Genomic DNA, 22,787 nt, shown 5'->3' on the forward strand with positions numbered 1-22,787 from the left:
TTGGTCTCGAACTTAAGGCCGCAGGTGACCTACCCACCTCAGCCTCCCAAAATGCTGAGATTACAGGCATTGCTTGGATTTTTAAAAATATGTCTGCTTCATAAATTGTTTTCTTTTTTTCCAGTGTCCTTAGAAAGACCTGCTAAGTTGTTTAGAAGAGATGTAGTAGATGTGGTTTTCCTCTGTAGTTTTTTAATTCATTTTTCCTTATAGTACACTTCTCCCGTAGGTCAGACTGCTTTTTGTGGTTTTCGAGTAAATGGATGGGTTCTGTTAATAGCCAGACCTTCTTGCAGGATGAATAGGTGTGAACTGTGTAGACAGTTTGGGATCGTCATAACTGCCAAAGTATTCAGGATTTTATTTTGAGGTGGATTTTAATTACTGTATTCAGTAAAGTGTACTGCATAATAATATTCACTGCAGCAGGTAGTGATAGCAATAATGATGGTTGTCACCTTTTGTGTGGTTAATATGTATCAGGTGCTTTTCTGAGTGTTTTATGTATTTGAAGTCATTGAATCTTCACAATAATCTTGATATAGAAATCGAGGTACAGAAAGGTTAAGTTTGACTTAAAACTAAGTCTGACTGCAGTACCCCTGCTCTTAAGTGAACATACTCCCTTTTTAGGAAACAATATGTAGAAGATGAGCCATTTTTCAAGCAGGTTATTGTATATTAGCAATTTTTTTATGTGTGGAAATGTTAGGTCGGTCTAATCCTCATGACTGAAAGATCTTTTAATTCTAGCCCTGTAATTACTCACTGATTATGTTTTTGTGTACTTACTACTCATGAGTTCTAATTGTGGTCATTTTATTTACAGTTTATTCCGATGCCTGTTCTGTATGGTGTTTTCCTTTATATGGGAGTTTCCTCATTAAAAGGAATCCAGGCAAGTTTTAAGTATTTAATGATTTTCTATAGAAACTTGATATTTTAAGTATGTAAAGATTATTTTAATGATGGTAGTGATTTATTCTCAACTCTGACATCTTGTGGGCAGGTTAGTTTCCTAACTGAAGACTTCAGACATTTGCCAAGTGATTGTTTGCTTACTGCACATTTTTTCCTCCAGAGAGTGAGGTCATGGGCTGACATGGTCCTTACCTGTTTTTAATTGAAGCCAATGAAAAGCCCTATAACTCAATAAAGACTAGTATAGTGAGAGGGAAGATCAAAAGGATTGGACTGAAAAAAAGTTTTGGTACTTAAAAAGGTAGATATTAGTTTCCTATAAAAATAGCAAGACCCACCATTTGTGTAACAAAATACAGCTTATGAAGCCTAGCAGATACATCATTTTGTGATCCTCAAAACACTAACCAGTTGGGAGAGAGGAAAGGAAGAAATCCTAATATAAATCAGGAAACAGAAATAGAAGGACTTATTGAAGATTATTAGCTAAGCCAGTGATTTCATTATTTTGTTTTGTTTTAGTAGTTACTGGGAAACAACCTAATAAAACTTCTTAAGATTTGTACTAATGTAATTTTAGTATAAAACATTTAGGCTGGCTATGGTGACTCATGTCTGTAATCCCAACACTCTGAAAGCCTGAGGCAGGAGTATCACCTGAGGCCAGGAGTTTGAGACCAGCCTGGACAACACGGTGAGATCCTGTCTCTACAAAACATTTAAAAATTAGCTGGCTGTGGTGGTGTATACGTGTAGTGCTGGCTACTTAGGAGGCTGAGGTAGAAGGATTACTTGAGCCCAGGAGTTTTAGGCTGCTGTGAGCTGTGGTCATGCCACTGCATTCCAGCCTGGGTGACAGAGTGAGACCCCGTCTCAAAAAAATAAAATAAAATAAAATAAAATGATCATAAAGCACAGTTAGCACTACATGACCACCTCTTCTCATGAAAAGGATGTTGTCTAAAGTTTCCAACTTATAGGCTAGTGGCAGGAAAGCATCTTTATTTTTTCAACACCATCCGGGATCTACTCTTCACTGGTCCAGAAATTATTTCCTTATCTCACGTGATTTTTAAGAGTTTTGTGCTGATCTTATTCACAGTGTGTAAATGATGAAATTAAAGCTCCAAAAGATGAAGGCATTTGCTCAGTTTTATTTTCAATTAGTAAAGAATTGTAATTGTTATCTCAGTTTATTTTCTGGTTAGATTTGGAAAGAACCTTAGAAGTCACTCAGACTATTCTGTTGTCGTGCACATTAGAAAACAAGTTCAAAGGTCACGAGAGTGTTATTCAATTATAGCAGATAAGTTTGTCTAGATATTTTAATCCACTGAATTAAACATTTTGGCTTGGGTTTTCTGATTAAATTAATTACAGCAGTGCAGGTGGTTGCTTGGTTCCTGCCCGCCACATCCCCCCTACCCCTCTCCCTGCTTTGGATCCAGAGAATCCTTGCTGTAACATTCTCCTGTACTATCAGAAAATGTCAAGGAAGTTACAGTTTAATACACAAAATCCTAAAGTTGAGTATAGATTCTTCTCCTAAATAGCAGAAATATTTTATTGAAAACTTCTTTGTTTTTTATTCTATATGTAGTTATTTGACCGTATAAAATTATTTGGAATGCCTGCTAAACATCAGCCTGATTTGATATACCTCCGTTACGTGCCGCTCTGGAAGGTCCATATTTTCACAGTCATTCAGCTTACTTGTTTGGTCCTTTTATGGGTGATAAAAGTTTCAGCTGCTGCAGTGGTTTTTCCTATGATGGTAAGATTTCTTCACACTTACTTTGTCACTAATTAATAATATTTTTACAGTAATTTTTTATTAATATTTATCATTGACTTTGAGAAAAGGAATAATGTGTTCTAAGTACCTTCGGTGTTTGAAAAATGTGAATTAGCTGTTACTTGATACAAACCAGTTGTTTCCAGCCTCGGTTTTCTTATTTTGTAAATTTTTGTTTGTTTTTCTTTTTAGTCCTTAGGCTATAGGACTTGGTTTTGTATTTTTAAATAACTTCAGAATTCAGGACGTTCATGGAACAAATACATTTCCAAATGTAAAAGCAAAGCAACCAAAACAACATGGTTCATTATTAAAATATTTTGATATATCTTTTTCAGAAATTGACAGATCTGGAAGTTAAAAAGTAATGAAGACTACCGATGACTTTAATAAGACAAGATAATTCATTAAATTATCACAGAATATTGCATTTTACAAATAGAGAATGTACATTCTTCTGTAAATGCCATGTAAAAATTGGTTTTGTACATGGCCACAGAGAAAACCTTACAGAATTTAAAAAGCTATAAAAATTACTCAAGTAATATTTTCTAATAGTTAAATTAGAAATAAATAATGGAAAGCCACTAAAATAATCTTGAATATTTGGAAATTAAACACTGTTCTAAATAATTTCTGAATAGAAAACTGAATAAAAAAACCATCTAGAGGTATTGAAAGAGAGAAAATTATAACAATGTTGCTGTAAAACTTTGAGCACAACTAAAACACTGAGAGGAAGGTGTATGCACTTCATTGCCTTTATTATTCAAGAAGACTTCGATGCAGCTAAGTTTTTTTTAAAAAAAAATCAGTAATGGATAAACCACTCCAAGCCCATGTAAAGAAGAAAATGAGAGAATGGATATACAAGATTAAGAAGGAGAAAAGAGAGATAACCAGAGATATGGATGTGATTCGAGGGACTTGATGAAAATAACACTTGCATGAATATCAGTAAATTTGAATATCTAGAGCAGAGGTCAATAAACTTTTTTCTGTAAAGGGCCAGAGAGTAAACATTTTAGACTTTGTAGGTCACGAGAGTGTTATGTGGGTAATTACGTAATCTTACTGATGAAATTTTAGAAATAATTTTAAAAATATAGGACTACTAGAAGAATGGAATTACTTTTTATTTGACATTATTTTAATCGGGATTCATGGTTTTTGTTCTCTACTATCAAGTTAATTCCAAATGTTTATCTGTAAAAAAACATTCTTAGGTTATGGGCTATACAAAAATAGATGGTGGATGAGATTTAACTCAGGTGCTATGGTTTGCTGACCTCTGACCTGGAACAAATGGATTATTTTCATACTATATCTAAATTTCCAAAATTGACACTAGAAGTATAAAATTTGTGTATAGCCCAGTTGCATAGAAGAAACTGGAAAAGTGGTTAAAGACCTGTCCTTAAAGTATCAGGGTCAGATTGGTTAAAAGCTTAATTTTAAAGAACAGATCATTATAATGCCCTCTTGAATTATTCTAGACCAAAGGAAAAGATGGAAACCTATGCATTTTTTTTCTCAAAAAAAACTAGCAAGTTATTAACATCCAAGGCTAATTAAGTTGCACAAAAAATCTATGCTGCCTTCCTATTTACTAATATAAATGCAAAAACCTTAAACTAAAATATTAGCAAGTAAATTTAGCAGAATTTCTGAGATTAATATATCTTAATTAAGTAGACAATGATACTTTGGCTTCAAAGCAATTATTAACATATTTGTTGAAAATGTCATAGTATACGTATTAACCCAAGTGATTTTAGTTAAAAACAAAAAAGACTGAGCCCGTAATAGAATTAATAAGAATTGTGTTAGGGTGACTGCACGTTAGAAAACTTGATGAATTAGTAGGCAGTCTCTCTCAATGATCAAAAACCATAAAATACTTAAGAATAAATTTTAAAAGAAAAACCCCTTTAAAGAAAAAGGCTTTATAATAGCGGTTGTATTAGCTTCCAAGGGCTGCTGTAACAAAGTACCACAAACCAGAGGCAGTATGTGGGGGTGGGCAGCAACATGCTCTTTCTGAAACCTCCAGGGGAATCCTGCCTTGTCTCTTCCTCTCTTCTGGAGATTTGCTGGCTGTCTTTGGCATTCCTTTGGCTTGCAGCTGGGTAACTGAAATTGGGGCCTTTGTTGTCACCTGGTGTTCCTCAACAGCTTATTTCCAAATAAGTTCGTATTCTGAGGTACTGGAGGTTAGGACTTAACTATTAATGGGGAACAAAATTCAATCAATAACAGTATTAAGGGACAACAAATAAGACCTGAACAAATACCGTGTTCTTTGTTTTAAAGACTTCATATTATAAAACTTTCAGCTTTCTGAAAAATCGCATTGAAATGTAATACAGTGCCAAGTACAAATTCTACTGGAGTTTTATCTGAATGTATGTGTTGGGGTGGGGGATGGTGTCATTGTGAACTGGATAAATAATTTGGAAGCTTATAGAAAAAAATAAATGCCAGACTCAAAAACGTGGATGGTGGAAATGTTCTGTATCTTGTCTGGGTGTGCATTATATGAATAGTATATACATTTGTCAAAAGTATCAAACTGTACACGTGCTATTTTTCAATTTTTCTGTATGTAAATTATATATTCATTAGAGAGACATAACTACTAGAGAATGACAAGATAATGATAATTATAACTAAGAAGGATTCCTGGCTAGGATTGGGCATAGAGGGCTTTGCTTTGTCATCCACTTCACTGTTCGTGTGCGGATACTGTACTGTTTTGATAACCAAATATTTAAAAATTGCTGACAAATCAGTGTAGCCACCATAATATAGAATTGGCATATGAATAGACAAATCAGAAAAATAGACAAATGGGTCCAGAAATGTATCTGAATACATTGGAATTTTATCACTTGAATACCATAAGCAGGTTATTTCATTAAAGGTAATATTTCTTTTGTATGGGAGAATTTAGTATTGGACGACTTAAATGTATACCGGAAGCTAAGTAATGTTGTATTCCTTATCTGAGACCATGTTCAAAAATCATAATTGAATTCAGTATTTAAATGGTAAAATAAATTGTAGTAGAAAATGTAAAAGAGTATTGTATAATCCATTGATTGGGACTAACTTTTCAAAGAACATAGGAAAACCCAAGTGTAAAAGGAAGATATATGCTATATTTGACCACATGATAATTAAATGTTTCTTATGTGTTCAAAAAGCATAAAAAACAGTGAAATCAGACTGAACTGGGAGAAAATGTTTGTAACATATAACACAGATAAAAAATTTCTATTCAAACTACACAGAACTCATAAATTCATAAACAAAAGTCGTAAAAACCAACAGAAAAAACAGTCAAAGGTTAGGAAATAGCAAGTAGAGAAGTGGAAATCTCATTTGCCAATCAGCATTCAAAAACATGCTCATCTTCAGAAGCAGTTAAAGCAAATTAAAGTAGTAGTTCATTTCTCCCATATGATTGAAAAGTTAAAACCTAATGTTGGGAATAGGTACTCTAATGCATTGCTCAAGAGATTTTTAAAAATTATATATACTTACATAATATATAATGTCTTAAAAAGTAATGTTTTTGCTTTGATAGTCAGTGTTTAACCTGCTTCATAATTTCATGTGGAGTGCAAGAGATTTATTAAGGAGAAGGTTAAGAATGCCATTTCCTTTTTTCCTCTCTTTATAGCTTTTTTTTTTTTTTTTAGCAGAAAGTTAAAAAAAAGAAATAATTGACTCAATTCCTTTGAAACAAGATAATGTGTGAATAATTTTTAAACTATATGAAGCATTTTTTATTATAAGATTTAACAAATATGCTTTTGCTCTTTAAGTGATACAGTTTATATTATGTGTTACTTAATATTTCCTTCCCCTTTTTAAAGGTTCTTGCATTAGTGTTTGTACGCAAACTCATGGACCTGTGTTTCACGAAGAGAGAACTTAGTTGGCTTGATGATCTCATGCCAGAAAGTAAGAAAAAGAAAGAAGATGACAAAAAGAAAAAAGAGAAGGAGGTAAAAAGATAACCATTTTAAACTTACACCGCTTCCTTATTTAATATTTTGTACCATATTGCAGGCACCATTATAATCACTTTACATGAATCAGTTCCTTTCATCCTTCTAAGAACTTTGTATAAAGTGTAGTAGGTACTGTTATTATCTCCATTTTACAAATGAGGAAACTGAGGCAGAGAGCGACTAGGTAACTGTTCCAAATGTAGGCTCTTAACTATTTCATTGTATTGTACTTCCATAGCTCTGACACAGTAATACTTTTCAAAAATTAAATATCATGTGCTTACTTAATCAGCAATCAGAAGAATTACAGCTTTTAGCAATATTAAAATATAGGTAACACAAAATAGTTGTACATCAGAGTATATTATCTGAGTAAACGTTAAATACATTTAATATAAATTTTAGCATATATTTAATTTTATACGTAATGACAAAAAGGATTTTTAAGTAATTATCTTTTTGAAAAAGTATAATAAAGTTTTAGTCTTTATGTGCACTTACTGTGTACCACCATTAGTTGATTTGTATGCCAAGATTTAAACATACTTTATTCTGAATTGGAATTTGATTTTTAATAACCAACTCAATACTATCAGTTAATAAGAAGGAAAAGTAGAGACTTGAGTATATAGCATTGATGGTTTTTTGATTGTATTTCCTTGCTCCATTTTCCCATTCAGAATATTGTTTGGAAATCAAAGATAAGAAAGATACATATTTTAAAATGTTATGGTCCTGTTTAAATAGAGATTAAAATTTTATTGGTTTTATGTTTATTTTTCAACAAAAATTGAAATTCTTTAATTAGATACTAATTACAATATTAATTTGAATTAAGACACCAGATTTTTAAAATTAAGATTTTGGTTTTCTTCAGAGTTATATATGTAAGGTGTTTTGGTTTTTTCTTCTGAGATGGAGTCTTGCTCTGTAGCCCAGGCTGGAGTGCAGTGGCATGATCTTGGCTCACTGCAACCACCTCAACCTCCCGGGTCCAAGCTACCTGGGATTACAGGCACCCGCCACCAAACTGGGCTAATTTTTGTATTTTTAGTAGAGACAGGATTCCACCATGTTGGCCAGGCTGGTCTTGAACTCCTGATCTCTGGTGATCTGCCTGCCTTGGTCCCCCAAAGTGCCGGGATTATAGACGTGAGCCACTGTACCTGGCCTGTATGAGTTTTTGGTGATTTTTGAAATGGGATGTAATTTACCTATAAAATATATGGGCCAAATTGCCTGTTTATTACTTTCTGTATTAATTAGAATAAGGTTCAGTCATATATAACAAAAAACAAAAGTAAAAGTGGTCTTTAAACACAAGGTTGTTCTTGCGTTTCAAGTAAAAGAATTCTTGAAAGCAAATGATGTAGTGTTAAGCCCCACAAAGTTATCAGGGGCTCCTTGTACTTTTCTCCTGACCTCAGCATATAGTTTCCATCCTCTCCTTCACTTCATGAGTCAAAATGGCTGTCAGACTCCAGCTGTCATGTTAGCATTAGAGACAGCAGGAAAAAGGAAGGGATAGAAGGCAAAATAACTTTACCATATTGTCAAGTTTAAAGAGTCTTTCCAGAATGTTCTTTCCAGTAAGTTCTGCTTGCACCTCATGATCCTACTAAGTTGCAAGGAATGCTGGGAGATTTAGTTTAGAGGTGTTTTTGTTTTTGTTTGTTTTTAAGATCTGGGCACATTGGCACCTCAAAATAGTAGAATTTCTATTAGTAAGGAAAAGAAATACAAATGTTCTCTCAGTGTCTCCCTCTACTGTCCTATCCATCACCCCCATTATTAACATCATAATTTTCTTCTGTGTCCACTGTCCAAGTTGGTCTCAACCTGAGCTTGAGCCTTGATCTTAACCAGCCTTAGTGGTCTGCTTTGCTGGGTTCTATAAATATTTGCTGAATGATTTAAGATAGTACTTTCATTGATGTACTTTTAAAAAGAGTATAGGAAATGCCGTCATGGTTATTAGTAATTATTACTGGGTTGGGCTGGAGGGAATTAAACAACAAATACTCTCAGCAAATTGATCTGAGAGTATTTGAGACATTGCTGAGAGTATTTCAATTTCTGCGATATTTTTGATTGTCATAACTGGAGGGGCTGCTACTGGCATCTGATAGGTAGAATTCGGGGGTGCTGTGAAATACTCTATATACATAGGACTTCTACAAAAGATAAATATTATACCCTAAATGTCAGTATTCCTGAGGTTGAGAAACCCTGCCTTATCTAAATGACATTCCGCTCGTATCATATTGTGATAAGGTTTCACAGAATGTTCTCTCTCATTATAAACCTACATAATAATTGATAATCACATTTATGTAATTAGATTGTAGTTAAATAGTATGAGTGATAGTGATTTACATAAAGAAATGAAAGTTATATCAGTGTTAAATTAGTCCTGTTATACAAGTGGTTGTTTTTATTTTATGTTAAAAGTATGTCTTCATGATTATAAAATTAATTTTTCAGTAATGGCAGATATGTTATATTTAAATAATGTCAGTTTGGGTTTCTAAGTCTTTAAAACATTATATATTAACCGATTCTGTTGGAAAATTTTCTGGGAAAAGTAACCTCTTCACACATGTGTTCTAAAGGAAGCTGAACGGATGCTTCAAGACGATGATGATACTGTGCACCTTCCATTTGAAGGAGGAAGTCTCTTGCAAATTCCAGTTAAGGCCCTAAAGTATAGGTGAGATATAACTTTATGCTCTAAAACTTTTATATACATGTCAAGTGTATTAATAAGCTATACAATGCTTCTTTAAAATGATTTCTATTTTATAAAAGATGATAAAATCTGCATATGGTGTATCAACTAAAGGAGGGTGTCACACAATTTGAAAAGGAAGTCCCTTGCTCCTTTCCCACCCAAGCTGGACTTGGACCAGAGCCTTAAACAAACTTCCATGCCAAGCCAATAAAATTGACTTGTCTTCTATCACTCCATCTGTCTTAGTGAAGTTTAAAATCAGTACATGAGTCTGAGAATATTTCCATTTTCCCAGTAGTGTAGCTTTTTCCTTTGTGCCCTTCATTAGGGCTGTGGTCAGTGGCTGCTGGAAAATAAAAGTTTTCAGTAATCTTTGTCAGTATCCATTCAGATACCAGTAATTCATTTTCTGATAGCCTTCCAATATATAACTATGTTTAGAGGCCCTAGAAGTCTCTTACTTTTCAAAGATGTGATTTGATTATTGGCAGTGAGGGTTCATATGATGCAAGAATTAATAAATATGTATAATTCATTGTGTGTGATTTTGGTGATTTATATTTAAATGTAAGAACTAAAGATACAGAGGTTGGGAAATGCAGACTTCTGTAGTATTAAAAGATTAACCTATATTCGTGTACACACCTGATTTCTATTTCTACACTTCTATTCCATTTCCGATTAGCTAGAGAAATCAGTCTTAGAGGCCGGGTGCGGTGGCTCATGCTTGTAATCCCAGCACTTTGGGAGGCTGAGGCAGGTGGATCACCTGAGGTCAGGAGTTCAAGACCAGCCTGGCCAACATGGGGAAACCCCGTCTCTACTAAAAATAGAAAAATTAGCTGGGTGTGGTGGTGCCTGTAATCCCAGCTACGAAGGAGGGTGAGGCAGGAGAATTGCTTGAACCCATGAGGCAGAGATTGCAGTGAGCCAAGATCATGCCAGTGCACTCCAACCTAGGCAACAGAGCAAGACTCAGTCTCAAAATAATATTAATAACAGCCTATATTTGTGTACACACCTGATTTCTATATTTTTCTTTTTTTTTTTTTTTTTTTTTGAGACGAAGTCTCGTTCTCGTCCCCCAGGCTGGAGTGGAATGGTGTGATCTTGGCTCACTGCAACTTCCGCCTCCTCGGTTCTCTTGAGTAGTTGGGATTACAGGCGCCTGCCACTACGCCCTGCTAATTTTTGTAATTATAGTAGAGACGGGGTTTTACCATGTTGGCCATGATGGTCTCGAACTCCTGACCTCAGGTGATCCGCCCGCCTTGGCCTCCCAGATGCTGGGATTACAGGCGTGAACCACAGCTCCTGGCCCTCCTGTTTCTACACATCTATTCCATTTCTGATTAGCTAGCGAAATCAGTCTTAGAAAATGTACAGGTTTCTTCCCTGATCAGTTGATAGAAAATGTTTATTGGTATTTAATTAACTTCCTTCCATTTCTTTTTTTTATTTTTTAGCTATTTATAGCTTTTACAGGAGTGACATTTGACTTGTACATGTTGATTAGTTGTGATGAATGAATTCAACTGATTTTCCTCTATACATTTTGCTATTTATTTTCACTATTGTAATTATTCTCTTGAAATTTTTGTATACTTTAAATGCCAAGCATAGAGGCATTTAATATGGATATTTAATATATCCAGCCACAGTGATCTGCTTTGATGGGTTCTAGAAATATTTGTTAAATGATTTAATATGTTAACTTCATTGATGTACTTCTAAAAAGAGTATAGGAACTGCCATGATGGTTGTTAGTAATTATCACCAACTTGCTGAGAGTATTTGCGCTTAATTTCTGTACCCTACTTTATCACTTTTTCAGTGTAATTATATATGAACCTTGATAAATTTAAGTGGAGTCTATAGTCTGATAAAGAAAAAGATATCTGTAGTTTTCCTTTTGTCTTTTAAGTGGTGACATGAGCCATGATTAATATGGCTATGTTTAAAATTTTTAACATCAGGAATGCCAGGAAATGGCTAATGTGCTTATTTGCCAGAATTTTATATCTTAAATAGCTTTGGATTACTTGGGTGGAAGATCAAATGAGATGATATATGAAAGTATTTGGAAACTGTAAAGCCCTTATAAAAGATGAAAATAATTTATATAATGCAGGCTAAGTTTTTCCCATCTAATTTCATTTTGAGGGAAAAAAAAACATGTACTTTCTTCATAGTGGAGGATATTTAGAAGCTAGAAAGTTTATCAGGAATTCCTTTCTTCACTTATATGAAGTTGGCAACCAAGTGAATAAATGTTTACTCGGGGTAGGCAGTTTCAAGTTGGATGGCTATGCCATTATAAACTTTGGTATTCAGATTTTGTGTACTTTTAAAAATCTGACGTGGCGAAGGTAAAGAAACCATTCATAGAGACTTTTCAGTGACCACCTCACATTTCTCTTCAATCTAAAATTTGTAAATAACATTCTGACTTTAAGTATGAACAGAGCTAGCACTTTCTAAATGACCGCTGTTTAGTCATTTGTAAACTAGTTGCCATCACATTGTTAATTTAACATTACCTAATTTGACATTTGTATTTGTATCTTGTTTGTCTGAATGTATTTTTTTAATCAAAGAAAAAGGACTTGCAAATGTATTTGTATTAACTTTGATACTTTCCTATTACTTGTGATGGACAACCTTGAGCCCCAAATTAATTATTTATGGGTATTATTGGATTTGAGGTCTTGAAGTAATTTTCATAGAAATACAGAAACAGAAACAGTTGTCTTACTGTAATAAATGGATAGTACTCTTTTTTTTCTTTTTTTTAATTCTTGAGATGAGTCTTGCTCTGTCACCCAGGCTGGAGTGCAGTGGTGCGATCTCGAATCACTGCAACCTCTGCCTCCCAGGTTCAAGAGATTCTCCTGCCTCAGCCTCCCAAGTAGCTGGGATTACAGGCGAGTGCCACCATATCCGGCTAATTTTTGTATTTTTAGTAAAGATGGGGTTTCACCACGTTGGCCAGGCTGGTCTCGAACTCCTGACCTTGTGATCCGCCCGCCTCAGCCTCCCAAAGTGCTGGGATTATAGGCATGAGCCACCATGCCCGGCCTACTCTGTTCTTTTAATTTTGATGAACTTGATAAATACCACCTTTATCACACTAAATATGTGACATATTTTCAGAACTTTGTTTTCAATTTCAGAGTGTTATCTTTCCAAGCATTCTTTATAATGATTTGTAAAAGCTATGAAAAATAAGATTTTAAAAATCATAATCTTAAGTTTTCCTTATATACTTTGGGTATTTATTTGATAAGATTAAATGTGTGCCAATTATAAATGTTTTCTAGTTGACTTGAGATTGCATTATTTTTTGTATGCATAAACATATTAACATAGCCTTATGTTATTTCAGTAGCATATTTTCAGCCAAGATGATAATAGGGCATCATTGCTAGAGTGCTGCCGAAGGACTGCTGAAACCCCAAATTGGATTCTGAAGCGAAGTTCCATAAATAAATCTTGCTAACTTAGTTAATCTTACTCCTAGTTTTGATTAGAAAGAAAGATGTAATTCTTCATAAGGACTCTGTAACAGAACTCAAATTCTGATATCCTGCTAGACCTTTAAGTGCATGGCAAAGGTTTTCTCAATTTAGCTGATGAAAGCAGATAATAAGAATGACAATATTAATGCTTTTGCAAGTACTGAATACTAACCAAAAAGTGTATTTGTTCTTCAGTGTTGATCCCTCAGTTGTTAACATATCAGATGAAATGGCCAAAACTGCACAGTGGAAGGCACTTTCCATGAATACTGAGAATGCCAAAGTAACCAGATCTAATATGAGGTAGTTATAACTGTTTATGTGTTTTCTAACTGTAGCCAATTTTCATTTACTTATGATAGCTTCATTTCTTTCTTTCTTTCATCCATCATTTTAATGTATACTTGGAATAAGGTATAAATAATGATTATGTTTTTGTCTTTTATATAGTTACCTATTTTAAAAAAGAATTTGAGTCAGGTGCAGTGGCTCACACCTGTAATCCCAGCACTTTGGGAGACTGAAGTGGGCAGATCGTCTGAGGTCAGGATCATCTGAGGTCACTTGAGTGATCCGAGATCGTGCCATTGCACTCCAACCTGGAGGACAAGAGTGAAACTCTGTCTCAAAAATAGTAATAATAATAATTCGAGCTATTTTATAATAAAAATAAATTTCATATAGCAGTATGGAGTGAACATAAAAAAGATCAGAAACCGTATAAAGATAACTACTAGGGATTAACTACTATAATTGAATACTATTTCAATCATGCTTTCTGATGATCTAAGAAAAGAGAAACACAAGTTGTTTCCCTTCTTGTGTTTTGGTTTAGTATGCCATTTGTTCAGGTGAGGTAAACATGTTGCTTGGAGATATTTGGAAGAAATCGAATCCATTGACATAAAGACCATTCAGTTTTACAGTGGACCATGTATTGAAAGTATTATGTAACCTCTTTCTTACATTTCTTGTTATATAACCTATTTTCTTTCTTTTGTTCTCACTTCAAGAACTAAGCCCTCAGGGATTCTGTTTGGTAATCATCAGTACTTTAATCCCTTAAGCCTCTGGAGAAATGAGTTACTGTCTTATAGGGTACTCAGTCATTCATACTCAGCAAATACTTCTTTTTATGTACAGTTTGTGCAAGATGCTATGTTGGGTGTCTGTATATTCTGCTTGGGCATCAGATGAAAACTTTTCTAGGCACTCAGTCACGTAGCTGTTTTGGTTCACTTGCTGTCTTAGCTCTGTCTTCTGACAATAAGTGATTAGCTTTTTGTCATTGTTTGACTACCCTCTTTTAGAACCTTTTTCCTACTTACTCTCTATCCTATGTTTTTCTCTTCTGTCATCTGAGTTCTGATTTCTCAGCTGGCTGTTTCCTTTCTTCTGTCTTTAACTTAAAAAGTTTTAAAGTTAAACTCTTTGTAATTTTGGATCATTCAGTACAGCCAGAATTTTTCTAAATATTCTTTTTACTATTAGTAATTGTTCACACAGTGTCAGCCCCCCCGGCCCTGTTAGTATAATTATCATAAAAAATAAAGGCCTTACAATAATAACTAATACGTTTTATGCTTTTACCTTTTGTTTGGGTTGCCTTGCACTTCAGAATCACATAGGAAGAAAGAGAATGTCTTGGCTTTGTTGTTTAACAGGAAAATGCTTGGGGAAGGGGGTCTTTTCTTCAGTTTGTCTAGAGAAGACAGCAAACCATAGTGTGTTTTTACACTTTCTCAAAACCTTTTCCAGAACTCAGATATTCATATGTTACAATTAATTAAATCCATGTACATGGAGTCACTGTGTGATACTAAGTTGAAAATATAGAATAGGTCGCCCAGGTGCAGTGGCTCAGGCCTGTAATCCCAACACTTTGGGAGGCCAAGGTGGGCGGATGATTTGAGGTCAGGAGTTCGAGACCAGCCTGACCAACATGGAGAAACCCTGTCTCTACTAAAACTACAAAAATTAGCTGGGCATGGTGGCACATGCCTGTAATCCCAACTACTTGGGAGGCTGAGGCAGGAGAATCACTTGAACCTGGGGGGCGGAGGTTGCAGTGAGCTGAGATTGTGCCATTGCATTCCATCCTGGGCAACAAGAACAAAACTCTGTCTCTCAAAAAAAAATATATATATATATTTCAAATATTTGTTCTACATATATAGAATACATATTCATAAATAAAATTCATAAATAAAATTCATAAATACAGAACCAGTATGTATATAGAATATATATAATATATTGGTTTTATATTTATGAATCAAATTTGGAGTGAAGTTTTATAAATTTATAACCTTGGAAATTATTTGATACCTATCTATTAACAAAGATTCATATATTAATAGATTTTTCAGTGAAATAAAAGTCTCATGCTATAGCTCTTCATATATTAAATAAAAGTAATCCAACAGATTCTGACCATATACTGCCCTATTTTAAGGACCCCCTCTTTAGTTGTAAGAAGAACATGAATTTAAATTGCAAACAGAATTTTTAATATTTGTAATTTTTAAAAACAGAATTTTTAATATTTGCCTTTCCACTTTATTGATTTAGAAAAAGGTAAAATTATATTAGCAAGTCATAAGTTTGTAGTGTTAATAGTAATCTCAGAAGGTTTAATATATTCATTCTTAGCCATGTTTAGAATTGAATATTTATGTTTAAAAATTATTTATTTTCATTCTTTGTTTTAAATAGTCCTGATAAACCTGTGAGTGTGAAAATAAGTTTTGAAGATGAACCAAGAAAGAAATATGTGGATGCTGAAACTTCATTATAGAACTGAACCAAGAGGCATTATACATATAGATATATACATATGTAAGGTGTGCGTATCATGTCACTATATATAAGAATATTGTATGTCATGCTGTTTATGTGTGACTACTGAGTTTTTAAAAGTAGTGTCTGGAGTTTGTAATGAGCACCGTGGAGACTATGTGTATAATGAAATGCTCTCTTTGAAGTGAGGTACATGGTTCTTAACTATTCAAATATTTATTCTGTTAGAAAAAAAAAATTTCTGTTTTGCAATAGAAGGATGCGGAGAAATGCTTTCAGTCTGCTTTTCTTACATCTCTTTGTTCATCAATGGCAATTCATAAAAACCTGAAGTGATCCTTTGTTTATGTTTATAATTTTTATGTGTTTCTCGAAATTTTCACATATTATTTCACTTTTGTTAGTGCTTTATGGGAAGAATAGGGAGTCTATACCAGTGCTGTGGGAAAAGTGGAAACATTTCAGGGCTTCTCTGTGTTTCATTTCTGTAGATGTCCATCATGTTTCACTAACTGGCGTTTTCTTAGCCATAGAGATGAATGTAGAACAATGGAAACTTTAATAATGGTAGTTTTTAACTTTTATGTTTAAATTTTTTTTAATCTCAAAACCTTCATATCTGGGTATCCATTGTGACAGACAAGTACAATTGCAGGTGATTTGATAATTAAGCACCCATACCATTTATAACTTCATGAATTTAAAAAGTTATACAATGCCAGTTTGCAGTAGTTAGATTTTGAAGCCTTTGTAGAATTTTTTTTTCTGAATCCTTATACTCTTTTAAATCCTATTTTTCCCACTCTGTTCTCTGCCTTGTCTCTCTTTGTCTTAAAATGGTTTAGTTTCCATCAGGTTCAAGTTATTGACTATTCCTTATAAGTAGTGGGCGTAAATAATCAGGAGTCAGAATTCTCTCAGATGGGTCTGTGATCAGTATTACTTTATTAAGAATTACCTTTCATTTTCTCTTTATGTTATTCTTTTGTAGATTACATTTAATAGCTTGTTACCTGTGATTTTATTTTAAAATATTTATTTTGATATGATGCTTAAATATTATATAAACATTTGGAAAAGTAACAAATAGAGTAAATTGTTAATGTAAATAGTTGGTGCTCACTTGCATTTATGTTTATTATCTTAAAGCAATTGATAGATTTTACATCTTTGATATAAAGCACTGCCATATTTATATTTTAAAAGGAAATTAGACATTTTATATGTAGCTCAGATTAATGGCATTTTTATTTTGTGTATTTGTTAGTTTTTGCTTTTCTGAGCTTTTTACAGTCTAACAAATCTTGTTAGTCATCTTTTATATACTTTTAGCTCCACGTGAAATAAATAAATGTTGTTAAGCCTGTAGGACTGGATGAAGGGGGTTGTGAAACTGATTTGACAAGAGAATAATTTACAAAAATCAAATGAGTATTGAGAAGCCACAGAAATATCAAAAATGGTGACATGACTATTAGGATGAAAATTTTAATGAAATTCCAATGCCCTTTAACCATATAATTAAATTATAAAAGTATACATAATTAATCTAATAAAGGATCATGAGGAATGCCAAAAGCTGAAATTTTAGCAAGTCTGGTGTTTTAAATTCATTATAAACTATTTATTAACTAAGGTAATGTCCTCCTCTAAGACCATATTGTAAGAGTCTAGTTAAAATGATGGATTCAACTTCTGCCTTGGATGAGAGGTTGGAAATGTAGCTGCTTTTCTTTAGAAAATATATAGCTGTCATCATTTGGTACTGCCTAAAAAGAGTTAGACTCTATTGGCAATTGATAGAGTATTACCCACGGTGCTTATTATTGTTTATGAGCTTCCATTGTAATGATTCCTTTTCATTTGTAGCAGCATAATTATTTCCAAAGACCCCAGTATTTGCTGCTATTTTTAAAACTCCCCTGATGTACCTGAACAAGAGGATTTCCTCACATCATTTCCTTGTGTCTGGACATCGGGGGTAACAACTGTACTTACTCTACAGGAAGAAATTTTAAAACTGAAAACTACCTGGGATCATAGTGTTTCTGTGATTTTATTTAATTTATGTATAGTAAGTATCCAGTGCCAGAAAAACCGTCACTTGCAAAATACTTTGCACTCAAAATGTTTTCACAGTGCTTCTAATTTTACTGGTTTCTGCTTTCTTTTGACTACTTGACTGACAAAATGATCTGACTACTCCGTTTAAGAGCAAAGGTAACTCATGTTTAAGTAATTAACTGCTTGTTTTAAGTGATTATATTTCTTCCACTGTTTTTGAAAAATAATCATAGATAACATTCATTGAGACAGTGACAGATATAATTTACTACATATATTGATTTTTAAATAAAGTTGCCTTAAATAAGTGTATATAAGCAGTAGTAGTTGCTGTGTACTGATTTACCTCAAGGTGCAAAATAATTAAACCTGTACATATTCCATTTACAAAATAAATTCAGCCCTGCACTTTTCTTTAGATGCCTTGATTTCCAGAATGGAGCTTAGTGCTACTGAATACCCTGGCCACAGAGCCACCTCAGGATATTCTTTTCTCCACCCTAGTTTTATTTATTTATAGATACCTGTTTACAAAGTCTGTAGTAAATCCTGATGCTGACCATCTGAAATGTACTTTTTTCTGAATGCTGTTTCAATCTAAAATAGCAGCTTTTGAGAAAACAATGACGTAAATTCCTTATGATAAAAGGATGATTCTATATATTCTTTAATGATATTAAATATGCTGAAGCAAAGCACACAGTCTTTCTAAAGTGTGTGTGTGTTTGTGTGAATGTGAATGATTCTGATCTTATATCTGTTAAACGTCGTTTTAAAAAGCTGTGGCATACCATTGTTCATATTTGCCAAGTCTTCTGTAAAGATGTCTAGGACAAAATATTTTATGTGCTAATGCATGTATTTGTAAACCAGATTTGTTTACCACTCAAAATCAACTTGTTTTCTTCATCCAAAAAAGTTTATTTCTTCCACATACTTAAATTTTCTGTGTGGGTATAATAGCTTTCTAATTTTTTTCTTTCACAAAGGCAGGTTCAAAATTCTGTTGAAAGAAAAATGCTTTTTGAAACTGAGGTATAACACCAGAGTTTGCTGTTTAAAGGATTATATGATGTACATCAGTTCTATAAATGTGCTCAGCAGTTTAAGGTGTGAATCCTGTTTTAAAGTGCTCAGATTTCAACTGTGTAAGCCATTGATATAACATTGTAATTAAAAATGTTTATATGAAATAACTTAATGTTTTAAATTTATTTATGTAGATCGCATCATTTTTATCATATGCAGTGCAAATATGTGAAATGTCTTTTGGTTTATTCCAACAATTATTTATTTTAGAAAGTAAATTTAAAGACCTTAAGGACGTTCAAAGTTTAAAATAGTGTTCAAATTGCAAAATTTGGCCATCTTAATATAAATTGGTTTCTTTTCTGACTTTTCAAAAAGTAACATTGTCAATTATAGGAAAACATAGTTGGAAATGTAATCATCCAAAGATCATTTTAAAAATGAAATTTAATTAACACATACTGACTTCAACATTTGACTTAGAGTAATTGTTAAACCCCAGGTTGTTGTTGTTTTTTTTTTTTAAGTCAGATTTTTTGCACACTGATTAGTTTTTGTGTTGTGGCTTTTTTTTGTTGCTTTATTATTCAAGGTTTTTTTTTTTTTCCCCCATGGGGGAGATTGTCTTCCAATGTTTACTATGTTTAAATAAATAAAAATTGAATTTTATTGTTCATTTATATAAAATTTGATACCTTGATGTAATTTCACAGTACAGTTCCAATTTTTATGGCTTTTATAATTACAATGATATTTTCTTCTATAATAAAATCCAAAGTAAACATTTAAATTGTAGAACTGATATTTTTTCATTTATATGAAGTATAAGCTTCTACCAGGTCTATATTGTGAATGATCCTGCCTTTCAAATTTGTTTCATAATTGTTAGATGAAAACTATTTTTTTGGAGATGTTACTGAAGTTGATTGAGCAATAAAAATCTACTTAATTAGTTGTTGGCTATTGTCTTTACTTTGTATTCTGATTATTAGGAGAACCACATCTCTGTCTCAGCTTGAGATGGGATAGGAGAGGAAGGTAAATGAGTGATGTCTGTTTCTGGCCTCCTAATACTCCTAGGCTTTGGTAGGAGAGAGAAAACAGGAAACGTTGTGAAAAAAATAAAACAGTGTTTGTTTCACAACAGCGTTTGCTGGTTAAGAAATAATTGAAATTAAAGCTCTCTAAGAAAAGGCTGATCCATTTATTCCCCCTTGATTTTAGAAATCTTGCTGTGTGATGTGTAATGATTTTCATTATAATACTGAACTCTCCAGGGCTTTTCTTTCTTTCTCTCTCTGTTTTTTTTTTGTTTTGTTTTGTTTTTTTGTTTTTTTGTTTTTTGTTTTTTGTTTTGAGACGGGGTCTGGCTCTGTCACCCAGGCTGGAGTGCAGTGGCCCAATCTCAGCTCACTGCAAGCTCTGGCTCGGGTTCACGCCATTCTCCTCCCTCAGCCTCCCAAGTAGCCTGGGACTACAGGCATCTGCCACCACACCCGGCTAATTTTTTGTATTTTTTTTTAGTAGAGACGGGGTTTCACTGTGTTAGCCAGGATGGTCTCTTGATCTCCTGACCTCATGATCTGCCTGCCTTGGCCTCCCAAAGTGCTGGGATTACAGGCATGAACCCGGCCTCTTTCTTTGTTTTTAGTGACTAACTTTATTATGAATTATTTTCCTTAATAGAAAATTACAGGTCTTGGTGTGTTTCTCATTTGGCATGTGTGGAACACTTTCCTTTTGTGTTTTCTGCACTGAAAAACTTCTGATAACCTCACCATGAGTTTGATACCCTTTGGAATAAGATGGGGATAGACACTTATGTTTTTGGAAATTTCATTTGAAAATTTAGTTTACATTTATTTTAGGGAAATTTTTTTTGTCAATTTATAATTTCTAGCTACAGACCTTTGAGATTCTGTAGGAGGAGAGAGGAAAAGAGTAACTCTCTGTGATCTGGCCAATAAAGGCATATCTGATCTCTTAAGTATCAGTTCTTTTCATGGTGGACCCACACGTTCCTATCTCTATGCTTTTAATGAAAACATTTCTGTTGTTTAGTAGACCTTCCTTTCTGCTTCTCTGCTTTTCTTTCAAAGCCCAATTTAGGTTCTGCCTTTACTTCAAATTGTACTCAGCCCTCTGCTTTCAGTCTACACGATCATTCTCATTCCTCCACTTAGATTTGTGTGTGCGTGTGTGTGTGTGGGGGGTGTGTTTGTGTAAATAGCCTTATTCTAGACCATTGGGCTGAAGTCTTTTTATAAATTTTGGGAAGTGATTTTATCTTCTTGATGAGCTGATCCTGAATATCTACTTACATGCAGATTTGTTACTTTTATGCTGTAGTTAAGACATTACGCTGTTTTACTTTTGAACTATATAATTTATGTTTTGCATTTCGTTTTAAAAAAGCCCTTAGAAAAAGATGTTTTCATAGTTTTGAGCCTTGCTATATAAGCTATAAGCTTGGGGCAAGATCTCTTGTGGAATTTTATTTTTTATCATGTTACAGAGGGACCCTTAACATTTGAGATGATAGTGTATGTGTCTTAGAGGCAGTGTCATTCTTGCCTCTTAATCTCTGCAGCTTTCAGGGAAGTTCGGGAATATTCTGGGATGGCTAAAACATTAGTTTAAGACTTTAATTTCACTGAGTAGTGGAAAGATGGGAAGCACAATTGGTATTCTGGTGAACATGAGAAGTTCAGTGGAGTCATGTCTCACTGCTTAATATTTATTTTTTGAGATAGAGTCTGGCTCTGTCTGTCTGGCTGGAGTGCAGTGGTGCGATCTTGGCTCACTGCACCTCCGCTTCCTGGGTTCAAGTAATTCTCGTGCCTCAGCCTCCTGAGTAACAGGCAGTAGCATGCGCCACCATGCCCGCTGATTTTTCTGTTTTTAGCAGAGATGGTTTGGCCATGATGGCCAGGCTGGTCTCAAACTCCTCACCTCAAGTGATCCTCCTGCCTCGGCCTCCCAAAGTGCTGGGATTATAGATATGAGCCACCAAGCCAGGCTGACTGCTTAATATGTAGAATGTGTGTATAGAATACTTTTTCTACTCAGCATCGGTCTTCCTGCCCCTGTCACCTTGTTTTGTTTTATTGGTAACATTAATCTTGATGGTTTTAATGTCCATCAATGATAGACTGGATTAAGAAAATGTGGCACATATACACCATGGAATACTATGCAACCATAAAAAAGGATGAGTTCATGTCCTTTGTAGGGACATGGATGAAGCTGGAAACCATCATTCTCAGCAAACTATTGCAAGGACAAAAAACCAAACACCACATGTTCTCATAGGTGGGAATTGAACAATGAGAACACTAGGACACAGGAAGGGGAACATCACACACCAGGGCCTGTCGTGGGGTGGGAGCAGTGGGGAGGGATAGCATTAGGAGAGAGATACACCTAATGTAAATGTGACGAGTTAATGGGTGCAGCACACCAACATGGCACATGTATACATATGTAACCTGCACGTTGTGCATATGTACCCTAGAACTTACATATAAAAAAAAACTTGTTGGTTTTATGGTCTCCGAAGTTTAATTAGTTCTTCTATACTCACTGGAGTTTGGCTTTCATCTCGCCTTTCTGCATTTCCAAAATAGGGCCATCTTCATTTTAAAAAATGCTTTCAATTATGGAAGCCTAAGTATTGTTACCCCAATGTGCCTACTTACTATCCAAACCTGAAAAACGTTAGGGTTCACTGTATTCATTTAAAATCCAGTTTGGGAAGATGTAATCACCAGTGTTGACACACTCATGAGCGTTTAGTGATATTAAGATGAGGTTGAATAGGGCCCAGTACTCGAAGAAATCGTCAAAGGAGCATCATCGTGATTAAGACCAGACTCAAGTAGATGTTACCGTGACTCGCATCACTTACTAGC

At 34.0% G+C, this 22,787-nt stretch overlaps 1 protein-coding gene across 9 annotated transcripts in view; it reads left to right on the top strand.

Moving 5' to 3' along the window:
* SLC4A7 (solute carrier family 4 member 7) overlaps nucleotides 1-19,828 on the top strand; it is a 107,275-nt gene extending 87,447 nt beyond the window's left edge. For 6 of the 9 annotated variants that reach the window (XM_015132319.3, XM_015132314.3, XM_077994142.1 and 3 more), the window contains 6 exons: nucleotides 830-898; nucleotides 2,522-2,695; nucleotides 6,598-6,729; nucleotides 9,348-9,445; nucleotides 13,180-13,287; nucleotides 15,700-19,828. In XM_015132319.3, coding sequence (XP_014987805.1) covers nucleotides 830-898; nucleotides 2,522-2,695; nucleotides 6,598-6,729; nucleotides 9,348-9,445; nucleotides 13,180-13,287; nucleotides 15,700-15,781 — 663 coding nt within the window. In that variant the 3' untranslated portion in view covers nucleotides 15,782-19,828. The remainder of the gene's footprint in view (nucleotides 1-829; nucleotides 899-2,521; nucleotides 2,696-6,597; nucleotides 6,730-9,347; nucleotides 9,446-13,179; nucleotides 13,288-15,699) is intronic. The other 3 variants (XM_077994140.1, XM_015132316.3, XM_015132317.3) reach the window with 1 other exon arrangement.
* The last annotated feature ends 2,959 nt before the right edge of the window (nucleotides 19,829-22,787 follow it).

This window comes from Macaca mulatta, chromosome 2, assembly GCF_049350105.2.
Source record: "Macaca mulatta isolate MMU2019108-1 chromosome 2, T2T-MMU8v2.0, whole genome shotgun sequence".
In the NCBI taxonomy this organism is placed as follows: Eukaryota; Metazoa; Chordata; class Mammalia; order Primates; family Cercopithecidae; genus Macaca; species Macaca mulatta.